General features: G+C 33.5%; 1 protein-coding gene across 12 annotated transcripts in view; it reads left to right on the top strand.

Annotated features, from left to right (window-relative positions):
• The window catches only part of Ptpn13 (protein tyrosine phosphatase non-receptor type 13), a 196089-nt gene that overhangs the window by 124814 nt on the left and 59231 nt on the right, over window positions 1-12044 (top strand). For 8 of the 12 annotated variants that reach the window (XM_021721200.3, XM_078021578.1, XM_013366005.4 and 5 more), the window contains 3 exons: window positions 3877-4291; window positions 4435-4529; window positions 6230-6286. The exons of 2 other annotated variants lie outside the window; for them this stretch is intronic. In XM_021721200.3, coding sequence (XP_021576875.2) covers window positions 3877-4291; window positions 4435-4529; window positions 6230-6286 — 567 coding nt within the window. The remainder of the gene's footprint in view (window positions 1-3876; window positions 4292-4434; window positions 4530-6229; window positions 6287-12044) is intronic. 2 more of the 12 variants (XM_078021577.1, XM_078021579.1) reach the window with 1 other exon arrangement.

A 12044-nucleotide genomic window follows, 5' to 3' on the forward strand; every position in this document is an offset into this window, starting at 1 on the left:
TTGACTTTTACTGCAAATTTTAGAACTGCCATGTTTAGGATTGAAAACTTATAAGGCATATATATCTGTTAAATGACTAAATCAAAAGTATAAAGGTATTACAAATGAAGCCAAGATTTCAGCTTTATGTTCGTTTGAAAAACAGCACCCCCAGATAAGTCAGGGAAAACCTGTTGAAATGTCTATTTTGTACTTAGCAATAAGCTATTTAATGTAAATGTTATTGAAAAGTTTTGGCCTTGTTTTCAACCCACAGAACAATTCCACATTATTTGGGAAGGTTTAGACCAACATGCATGAAACAATAATACACAGTAAGGTTCAAGATTTTAAGATTATATCATTCAGACTCTGTGATCCATATTACAGAGAAGAGGATGATCAGAAGCTAGAAGACTGGACAGGTGGCACTTAACTGTATTTCAAGGAGAAAATAATTAAAGTTGTTTGGGGGTAAATTGAAGGATAAAGGAAAGAACATGGGAAACAAAGCAGGGGACAAGGGGAGTATACACTCAGAATAGTGAAGAAACAGACATACGGTTTGTGGTGGCAGATTTAAAACCTGTCAGTTTTACTTGAGTGCATCCCTATTAGGAGGCTGAGATGAATAACTACAGAACCAAATATAAATTGTCAGGGAAGTGGTTGCAGATTTTGAAATATTTGCATATATATAATGAGATTGGGAATATGTCCCAAATCTAAATATAAGACTGATTTCTGTCTCATACACTTTACACAATAGCCTCAAAGATAATTTTATACAGTATTTTTAGTATACCTATGTTTCAACTATTATCTTTCACATGAGATTAGGTATTGACTTTTCCACTTGTAGCATAATCTCAGTACACCGTAAGTTTCAGAGCTTGGAGCATTTTGATTATTACAATCGTAGTACCTACATAATAAGGTCATTGCAAAGTAGAAATCAATTCATATATGTAGAGCACTTTAAAAGTGCCCAGCAAACCAGGCTGGGGAAGAAGCTCAGTGGCCAAGTGTTTGCCTAGCTTAAATGAAGATCCTCAGCACCAAAATAAAGAGAGGGGGGAGAAAAAGTGTCCAGCAGAGTGAAGTAAGGATTAAGTAAATATTCATTGCTATTTTTATCATATCATCATCAAACTTGTTTTACCACAACTACCTTTACTACTTTACTGTTGGGTAGTAGTTATAGTAACAGTATAATCTGCAACAGAAGGAGATACTGCTACTATAGTTCTGTGTACTGCTCTGCTATGTACCACATACCATATAGCAGTAACAGCAGTAGTAGATGAATGACCTTAGGAAAGTAACTGAATGTTTAGATATTTATTTTTTTAATCCATGAAGGGGAAATGCTCTTCATATCTCACAGATTAGCCCCTAGGACCAAAACAGCTATCCATCCTTAAACTCAGATGGTAAAAGCACTTTAATTGGTATTATCTCTATGCTCTCCCAGATTTCTGTAAACCTTCAAAGGAACTATTTCCTGCTTGGAATTGGGATAGAATTAGCTATCTACCTATTTAGCTGTCCATACCAAACAAGTGAAATTACTGATATAATCCCTAGGAGACTGATAAGCTTAAAAAAAAAAAAAGTGTGCTACTTCCTTAATGTGGTAGTATACTATGCTATAAAAGACCTTAGAGGCCATTAAAAATTTCCAAAATTTTACTAATGAGGGAATTAATTCCAAGAAGAGAGTATCTCACTTAACCTCAAATAGTAAGAAGTCAAACTAGGGTGGAATGCTGGTCTCTTAGTTCCTAATGCAGCACTCTTACTATTACAAATAAGTAATTTGCATGAAAATCAATTTTAAAAGAATCACTTTCTGAGCACTTACGATTTGTAAGTGGTATGTACTATGGAGTAACAGAAGAAATGAAGTCTTTCCTCAAAAGAGCATAAGTTGACAATATAGAGAAATACAAAATGATGTAAGAGACTGGACTAAGAAACAAAGTAGAAAGTATGCATTGCAGACTGAGTGTGGAACTAGCAAACTTTTTGAGTTAAAATTTGGAACATTGGTATTAAGATACAGGTTCATTCTGTTGTCCTTCCCTATACTGATGATCCATGTTGGAGTTCTTTCCAGTTGGAAGGCAGTAGGAGAGATGAAATAAGTAGTTGGTTTATGCTCCTATCCCATGAATATGTATACTGTTTTAAGCTCTATCCAAGAGTAGGTTATGAATGGCTTTGAATATCCATAATCCCTGGTATGTTAACAAAATCTAAACTGAACTGGTTGCCCTTATTATTACAAAAGTTTGGTCTATATTTTCCTTAAAAATGAAGAATTCTTTTGAATGTAAAGGCATTTCCTGTAATTGAATCTGAATAAGGCTTCATTTTTCTTCTTTGATAAAGGCTGCTGTCAAAGTAAAAGACAACAGAAATAATGTTATCTGCTTTAACAAAATTCCACATTTTAAGTTAAAGATGATAATGGTAATTTTTAAACTAAAAGTCTTTTTCTAAGGTCTTATTTTAACCTGATGTCTACTTCTACTTTAGAAGAAAGAACATTGAATTTTCCTGGTGACAACGAGACATGTTTATTTAAACTTCATTTCAATGCATAGATATTAAAAATCTTCAATGTTTTTCAACCTTTTTTCTGAGATGAAATATTATGAATCTTCTTAGAAATTAGAAGATAGGTGAAACAGTTTAAAGATCGAAGTCACTAATCATTTGACATTTTTCTTTTTAAAAGAAAATTTTCCCAGCTGTTTTACATAGTGGTCAAGGTTATTCTAAATAGAGTGCAACACAGGGTTGTTACTTTCCAGAAGGAAACAGCCAGTGCCTTGTGGTGTGGTTTAATTCATGAACAACTAAATGGTGAAATTTTATGCTCCTAGTCCATTATTTACAGATGATGCAATGTTTTTGTTAACAATCTTTAATGTTAAAATACTGCTATGATATTGGTTCCTACTGAATAGAATAGCCAAGCACCTATTCTCTAGTATTTCTAAATTTAGAATGTAAAAGATGATTTGGGATGTGTCTTTAGCAGTGAAAGGAGCTTAAGCATTAAGGGATTCCCAGCTCACTGATCATGTTAATTTACAGATACCAAAAGAGAGAAGATTAGTACCATTTTATTCTCCTGTGGCTCTCGTACCTCAATTAAATCATGAGGTCAGCAAGGTGGAAAGGTGGGAATTGGCACAGTAGTGAAATAACAACAACAACAACAACAACAACAACAAAAATTGTGCCTTAAAATCTTTTTTTTTCTAGTAACAGCATCATTGAGCTATAAAGTACAAAAATATATAATTATAAAGTGTATGATTCAATAGTTTTTACTACATTCACAGTGGCACGCCATCACCACAATCTGCCTTAAGCTTTAAAAAAATACAATAAAGGAGAGCTTTTTCTCTGGGTACAACTTTCCTCTGTGCAGCTTCTTTTTCAGGCATGTCGGCCCATCCAGGTTTCATCTTTCCCTCTCCCCATCCTTGGTTTTCTGATACTTTAGCAAAAATGCTACTGAAGTTGAAGATTTCTCTTTTAAATGCCACTCTCATTTCTAAATGAGAGCTATAAGAAATTGGGGTCAGCATGAGCAAGTCTAAACTGCAAACATTTTTGGATCTAAGAGTTATGAGATGAAGTGTAAAACATTGAATAGGCTATGGCTGAGCAATAACTAAAAGGATGGAGAGATGGTATGAAAACCATAATCTTCAAACTTCCTTTTAAAAACCCTTGATTGCCACATTGTGAGAACTATCTATCTATGCTGGCAATCAAAACGGTTAAAAACTGCATGCTATATTTTGCTTATTAAAATAACTCTTCTCACCGAGGTACTGCAATGTTTCCATCGTGTAAAGCAATCCTATTTCCTTGTAGAGAGAGCTTCGTTTAGGAGCCTGAATCTCCAAGCAGAGTCCGTTAGAGGATTTAATATGGGACGTGCAATCAGCACTGGCAGTCTGGCCAGCAGCACCTTGAACAAACTTGCCGTTCGACCTTTATCAGTTCAAGCTGAGATTCTGAAGAGGCTATCCTGCTCAGAGTTGTCGCTTTACCAGCCATTGCAGAACAATTCAAAAGAGAAGAGTGACAAAGCTTCATGGGAGGAAAAACCTAGAGGGATGAGTAAATCATACCATGATCTCAGTCAGGCTTCTCTCTATCCTCTTCGGAAAAATGTCATTGTTAACATGGAACCCCCACCTCAGACCATTGTGGAGTTAGTGGGAAAACCCTTTCACCAGATGGCAAGATCTGATACAGAATCTTTGGCAGGATTCACAAAACTTAAGTAAGAACATGATTAACTAACCCAAACTACATATTTATAAATTCTACATTTCATACATTTGTTTTTGTTTAGACATTTTATTATTTTCACCATATTTTTTTTACATTGACACTTCCCCTCCTACCTTCCTTTTCCCTCTTTAGTTCAAGGTCTGTTGCAAGTTTAAATAGAAGCCCTGAAAGGAGGAAACATGAATCAGACTCAGCCACTGAAGACCCTGGTCAAGCATATGTCATAGGTCAGCATGAACAAGCTTACCTTCTTTCTCCCATATCTCATGCTCATAGTGAAGTGAACAGGATCAAGAAATTGTTTTGGGTTCCATACACTAATTGCCAAAACAGTGACTATATAGTTAAAATTTACCAAATAAAATTTAAAATTGATTGAACACAAAATTGCTTCATGGCACTGACTATTACTTAGCTTCCTCTTGGTCACATTAGTCATGACATTCATACCAAGAGAACCCAGTTTGTGCCTTGCTTTGGATTACCTTTCCTTGGCTTTTCATCACAAGCCTTTGTGAGTGGAATCTGATACTACTGCATTTTTTCAAAATGTTTATTTAGGCTGCTTTCAGCTTCGCATGAATGGAATTGTCTCTAAAAAAAACTTAAATAATTTTTTTAAAGATTTTTTTAAGATGGACACAATATCTTTATTTAGTTTATTTATTTTTATGTGGTTCTGAGGATTGAACCCAAAGCCTCACATGTGGGAGGCAAAAAACTTAAAATAATTTTATGAAATGTGCAGTGGTTGATAGGTGGAAATTCTTGTTGATTTTAAGTTTCTTCAAATTTCCCAGCTAGCTTTTAAGGACCTGTTAATTATTTAAATGTAGAAGTTATGTATTTATGGGGATGCATGTGTGCACACATATACCACCAAATATATTCTCAAATCTATTACATATTACCTTATAAGATACATAGTTCAGAATGCCTTTGCCTCATGTGTTTTTGAAGGGGAATGCAGTGAAGTCAATCTTTCAGAGGAGTTGGTATTTAAGCACAGAGATCAGAACTACTATTCAAAAAATATGAAGCAGCTCAACAGAAAGAAAGGAAACAAGGATACCCACTTCAATTATTTCACCAAAATACTAGTACTTAATTCTCCTTGGACCCAGTATTTAGCCCAAATGATCCAGAGTTAAATGTAGTCTTTTGTTTTTGTTTTTGTTTTTGTTTTTGTAATTGGAATAGAGCATATTAATGAAGTCAGAAAAAAAATTATGTTATAGTTGATGAATATTTTGAGGGAAGCAACCTTAATAATGTAGACATCCACAACTTTCAGAGATTATACTACCATTTTTAAGTTGAATCAGTTAAAAAAAATTAAAGTAGATGAAAGACAGGATTTAATTCTATAGGTAACTCTTGTTGAAAACAGTATAAAAAGAATCCTTTAGGAAAAAAATTCAGAATATTTTCACATATAATGAGATTTCTGAGATTCTAAACTATTTTTATTAGGAAGGCTTCATCCTACATAAATTTTTCACATATATCAGGCAAGTAGTAGTATTGTATAGAAAAATACAGATAAACTGAAACAATGTATAAAAGTAAAATTTATTTTCTGCATTTGTTTTTTATTTAAATCATTCTTATTGAATTTTTAATTTTCTTTTAACATGTGGACAAATGCTTTTAAAACTTAATTTCATCATTTCATATTTGACATATCAAAATGTCACTGTCAGAAACAACACAGTTGTGTTTAAATTTATTCTGCAAAACAAGTTAACATGCTTAACTACTACTTAAAAATAGTAAGTATGCCCATTGTGGGAAGACATTTTTGTCAGTGTACATAAAAGTGTTGCTGCCTTAATGTTTTACTGATTTTTATGAATTTGTCACAAGAAATTACTTCTTTAGTATTTGACCATTTTAAAAATGTCTAATAATTTAATTTATACCACAGGAATGAGTATGCATAGTTCTGGAAATTCTTCATCCCAAGTACCCTTAAAAGAAAATGGTAGGTTTACAAAATGTTTTTCCCCTCATTTTTATTATATCCTTTCTCTTTTCTTTTGCCCTATCTGATAGACTTGGATTTAACAATGGAGATTTCTTTAGTTCTTTGCCAAGGATTTAGGCCTTAAATTGGAGTTAAAGGACATTTTTGTATTTTTCACATCTTAGTTTTGTAATGGGACCTTGGTTTAGGCTACTGTTGATGAAGTAAATGCATAAAAAATTGGAGATAAGGACACTAAAGTAGTATTTCAAGTGGGAGATAATTTTGGATAAAAAGCTTTAACTGAGGCAGTTATTTTAAAAGGATGCTTGAACTGAATCTTCAAAGGAGGATTTGCTCAGCCAGAACAGTGGAGATAAGCATTCCAGAGCAAGGGCACAGCAAGATTAGAAAGACATAGAAACAGGATTAAAAATACCAGATTCTGGAACCAGCCAGGGTCTCAGTAGGGAGGCATGTGATGGTTGGGGCAAAGCTTGAGAACTAAGTAGGAACCCGTTTTCAGGATTATCCTAAACATTATGGGGAAAATTTATAGACTTTTAATGTTGAGATTTATAGTTTAGAAGAATTTTAGAAACAAAGTTGTTGGAAGAAGAATAGAAATATACAGTGCCTTGAGTTAGTGGAGTCAAAATTTTTAGAATTTTGAAAGTATTTTCATATGAATTATCTTTTTTGATCTTTCTAACAATTTTATAGGTAGAAAAAAGTATTTTTATTACTCCCAATATATTACTTTTCTCCAAAAATGTTTCAGAGTCTTCCCCCCTCAGACTCTGAAAATTAAACTAAAAAGCCTGATGAGAAGTAAATATGCTAATCAAAATGATTGATACAGCTAAACTTGATGAAGATCTCATTTTTCTGATAGCAAATGCAAAAAGGGAAGGCTTAAGAAAAATGTTGAATCATATGGAATTAGAGTTTTTATAGGTCAAACTGTCAAACACCAAAGTACTACTTCCTAGTATCATCATTCCCTTAATAGAAATACACAGTCATTTTTCAAGGGAGTAAAATCTTTCTTGGAAGTAAAATTGTTTCCAAAATAAAAAGACATGCAATGTCTTAAATACTCAAAGAGGAATTGTTTTGTCAACTCTATTTTGGATTTATCAAGCCTCAGAAAATCTAAGGGCATATAATTAAAGGAAAAAATTCCTAAACATATGTAAGTTACTAAGACCCTGGTCATATAGTTTTCTGATGATCAAACTTCTTACATAGATTGAATCTAAATCACCTGCATACCTTAAATAGTTTTTCTTTTAACATGCCCATAATGGTAATAATTATTGACTAACATACTGAGTACTTGTTATGTCTAAGCATTTTACATTGTTTCTCATTTTATCTCCATAACAACCCTATGAGATGGGTGCAAATGTTATTTCCTCCTCACAAATGAGAAACCATAGCATAGAGAAGTTCAGTTGTGCAGGTCATGGAACCAGCATGTAGCAGAACCATGATCTCTGAACATAGGCAGTCTGTTTCCAGAACCCATGCTCTATCCCACATTTTAGACTGCCTCCCAACATAATAATGCCTAACTATCTATAGTTTATATCTCTCTGCTAAACTTTGAAAGAAGCAGGACAGTAATATACTTAAGGATGAGAACCTGAAATATGTTTTAATTGAATATCTGATGGAAAATTTATACTAGATATCCAATAAGCATGGGCAGGTTTAAATAATTTCTCTGCTGAAACATTTAGAAGCTTCATCTTTCCACCTGGCCCATACAGAAGATACCTTCTTATAGGTAAACCCTAGACAGCTTGAAAACTAGTCCATGCTTTTCTCAGATTCTTTTTGAACCTGCTTAAGTGGGCTAAATTAGTACTCTGTTGAGAGTCAAATTTTCACATACAGAGCATGGCAAACACATTTTCCCAGATAAGAAAACAAATGGTCATAAAATTAAATTAATTGCCCACAAGTTGAATATAGGATATCTTATTCTCATTTCAGTTCTCTTCCTGCCAGCAGAAATTATTAGATGAGATTTATGAACAACACATCACCTAATAACTGAATTATTTGTCAATTAAAATAAGAATGAATGCATTGAATTTAATCTTACCTTTTATGGCCTCTAGAAATTCTTGAAGAATGTGAAACATAAAAGAGAAATTAAAAAGTCATTAGTGTTCTAAATTTGCACTTTGAAGCAGAGATATTTTGGACCCTTTTAGCTAAGTTTGTCATGTAGTTTCCTGAAGTGTCCAAACCACCAAATATATACTAGATTTTATGAGGTTGCGCACACAGGAACCATAAAAAAAAATCCTATAAAGTAAGTTATCCTGGGACACAGTAACATAGTACAAACACTGAAATAAACCTTTTCCAGTGTTAAAACTAATTATTGTCTTTATGAGCAATCTTAACTCCCAAGTAATAAAGTGTTGTACAAGTAGAAATGAGATTTTAAAATAAACTTTTTTAGTCAGGAGTCAAAAACCATTGTAATTTCAGATGCTAGTTTTCCTCCCACTTAAGTTTAATTAAAATGCCTGCAATTTGAAAATTATAATTAAAATTGAACATTTAAAGTGCAAATAAAGGATGGAACAGATAGTAGAATTAACCAGGTGTAAAAGACAGTCAACTAAACTGAGAACTAAAAGGAACTTTAAAGGTTCTCCAGTCCAAATCTTTTTATTCTATAGATCATTTAAATGAGTCCCAATGATGTTATGTGATCCCAATTGACTTAGTTGATAAGTGCTGACTCAGAAGTAAAACCCTGAAGTTTTGGTTATGATCCACTTTACCACCAGCATATATAGCATAGTAGTAGCATAACAATGAAAAAACTTCTCTTAGTTTTTAATACCAGTATGGTACTGCTGACCCCACATCATCCCCAGGAGGTGAAATACGTTTTTTCCCCCCTCAGTGATGGATTTTTCCAGAGCCCTCTCTACTAAGTCCTCTTATTGGAGTTTCCTCTATTGACTCTTTTCTTAGTAGCATGGAACTTTCTGATGATATTGACTAGGATGTATATCAGTAACCAAGAAAATTAGGTTTTCTTGCTAAAATATTTTTAGATTGATTCAGTTTTTATAGTCATCTCTATTTTGCACTTATTAAAATCCCATCCTACTTCCTTGAAGTCTTCTTCTATTCCATTTTAGTTTTGGCATTGCTTTACTAGACAATTTAATTTGCTCATAAACATACTTGTCAACAGCATTACTTGAACTATTCTAGATAAGGACTGTATACGTCTGTGACCTTCATGAGAGATGAGCAAGGCAGCACTAGAACAACAGTCCCTAAAGCAGAGAGGTTATGCACACAGCTTCTGAATTACACACTATTCAGTTCTTCTCAAGTTATTTCCCAGGTGAACTTTACTGGAAATGACACTAGCATGTATTACTTAAAGGACTAGAATTTTCAAGTTGAAGTTTCTTTTCACTTTAAAATACTTATAAATTTTGGTGTGATGCATATTAATGGGAAAAGAAAGTTTGCAGACTACTATATAACCTCAGCTGCTGTGTCCCCCAATTTGAAAAATAAAATGAAAAGTGTTTTGACTAGGTACATGTGTATGACTGCACATGTGGTGTGACTCTACATCGTGTACCACCAGAGAAATGATAAGTTGTGCTCCATTTGTGTACAATGAATTGAAATGCATTCTGCTATCATGTATAACTAATTAGAACAAATAAAATAAATAATAAAAAAGAAAAGTGTTTTTAACATTGACTATATAAAAAGAATTGATAAATGGACACTCAGCATGTGTACAGTATTATTTAGTAACATGCAACTGTACCCTGACATCCTCTGCCTTCCACATTCATGTCACTCCATGTACCTCTAAGACTAAGTAGAGGAGAAAGAATGTCCTGGTTACAAAAGAGTGTGTTAGCAAAGTTTCCCTTTCTAATCAAATATTCATTCAACTCCCACCTACTCAAATCTTGTCCTCCAAATATTTCCCAATAACACTTTCAGCCTTCTTCAAATCTCAGCTTTTGTGGGTATCTTACTTATTGCAGTAAAACCATCTATATATTCAATTTCTTAAAATCCTACCCTACTTCCTTGATATTTACTCCTCTAACTCCTGCAGGAAGAAGCCTCTACTCTCTCCAAACTGCTATAGTACTTCTTAGGACCTCTCTGTAGGTCTAACGCATGCCTTTATAATGCAGCTACTTTATTGACAGTACTCAAGGCATTCTATTTAAAAGTAAAGTTAGATCTTTGCTTTTCTTAAATTTACTTTGCTAGCAGCTTTCATATAATTACCTCACTTTATTTCCCAAAAAAAAAGCTTAGTGATAGACTTTGACAGAAACATTGCTCAGAAAACATTTGAAGTTAGACTAATTGAATGAATGGATGCTGAAATCTCAGTAGTAGGTCCTTAAATATATAGAGCTCTGTTGTTTCTAGTTAGGGAGATGAGATAGCTATACAAATACGCACACAGACTTAGGAGCCAGATGAGTAATATTAGCCAATCCTGTTGTCATATATGTTGGAAATGAAAATGGCATTTTTATTCTTTGAATGAAAATGTGCCTTGCAACAAATATTCCATAGGAATGTTCCAGGTATTATTCAAAGGCAGAAACACTGCATAGCACAAGCTGACTTCATCTTCACAATAGTGACAAAAGTTTACATTTGAAAACTGGCTGGGTTAAGTGCCTTTCTTTCTTTCTTTCCTTTTTTTTTTTTTTTTTTCTTTTTTTCCTTTCTTGATTAGGATAAGGAGCAGAGTAACTCAGGAGCCATCTTTCATTTTATTCTGTTTCTACTCCTTGGAATTTGCTTTTCTGGAAACTACATGCACTCAGACTTATCCAGTACCAGAGTGTAAAGAATTTCATTTTAGTTTTCAACTGTCCAATTCCTGGACAGCAAGTGCTTAAATCTGAAATTTGAGGGGGAAATGGAAAGTCAAAACAATCATTATCAGTTCATCACTTTACAAAGCAATTTGATTATGTCTTTGTCTCTTACCACTTCACCAAGTGGTCACTTAAACATTCGCTTGTTTTATTCTTAATATGGCCTTACTCCTTGTTTATTTTATTTTATGAGTTTTGTTTTGTGTTATTTTATATTTGTTCTAGCTGAAAACTAAAAGTAGTTGCCTATTTTAGGACAAAGGAATCTTGGATATTTAGATAATGTATTTAAACTAAGCCTTAAGTAATGGATGGACTTTTTTTTGCTTAGGACTCCCTAATACATAGAGCTCTTCAAACCATTGTCCAGAAACTTTTTTTGTAATTCCATTAGCAAAATCATTACAGATACTAATTAATATTACTCTTGTTGATTGTAATTAAGTTTTAGCCAGAAAGGAACAACAGAATAGTACATATATTATAGGGAGCTAAGAAACTTTTACAAAAATGGTGCTTAAGATACAAGGGTGTTGGGAACACATGTCTGTAATCCTACCTATTTGGGAGGCTGAGGCAGAAGGATCACAATTTTGAGACCAGGCTGGCCAGTTTAGTGAGACCCTGTTTCAAAATGCAATTTTAAAATGGCTGGGTGTGTGGCTCAGTAGAAGGACACTTGCCTAGCATACAGGAGATCCTGGGTAGAACCCCAAGTACTGCAAAAAAGAGAGATAATTATCTCAAAAGAGGAAATGGTTATTGTTTTCTCAACCTAAAGGAGTTTGCTTCTAGAATATGAAGTATCACATTTACATTACTTGGTTACCAATATGTATTGTGTAGCAAAATTACTAGTTGTT

The sequence above is a fragment of the Ictidomys tridecemlineatus genome, chromosome 9 (assembly GCF_052094955.1).
Source record: "Ictidomys tridecemlineatus isolate mIctTri1 chromosome 9, mIctTri1.hap1, whole genome shotgun sequence".
In the NCBI taxonomy this organism is placed as follows: Eukaryota; Metazoa; Chordata; class Mammalia; order Rodentia; family Sciuridae; genus Ictidomys; species Ictidomys tridecemlineatus.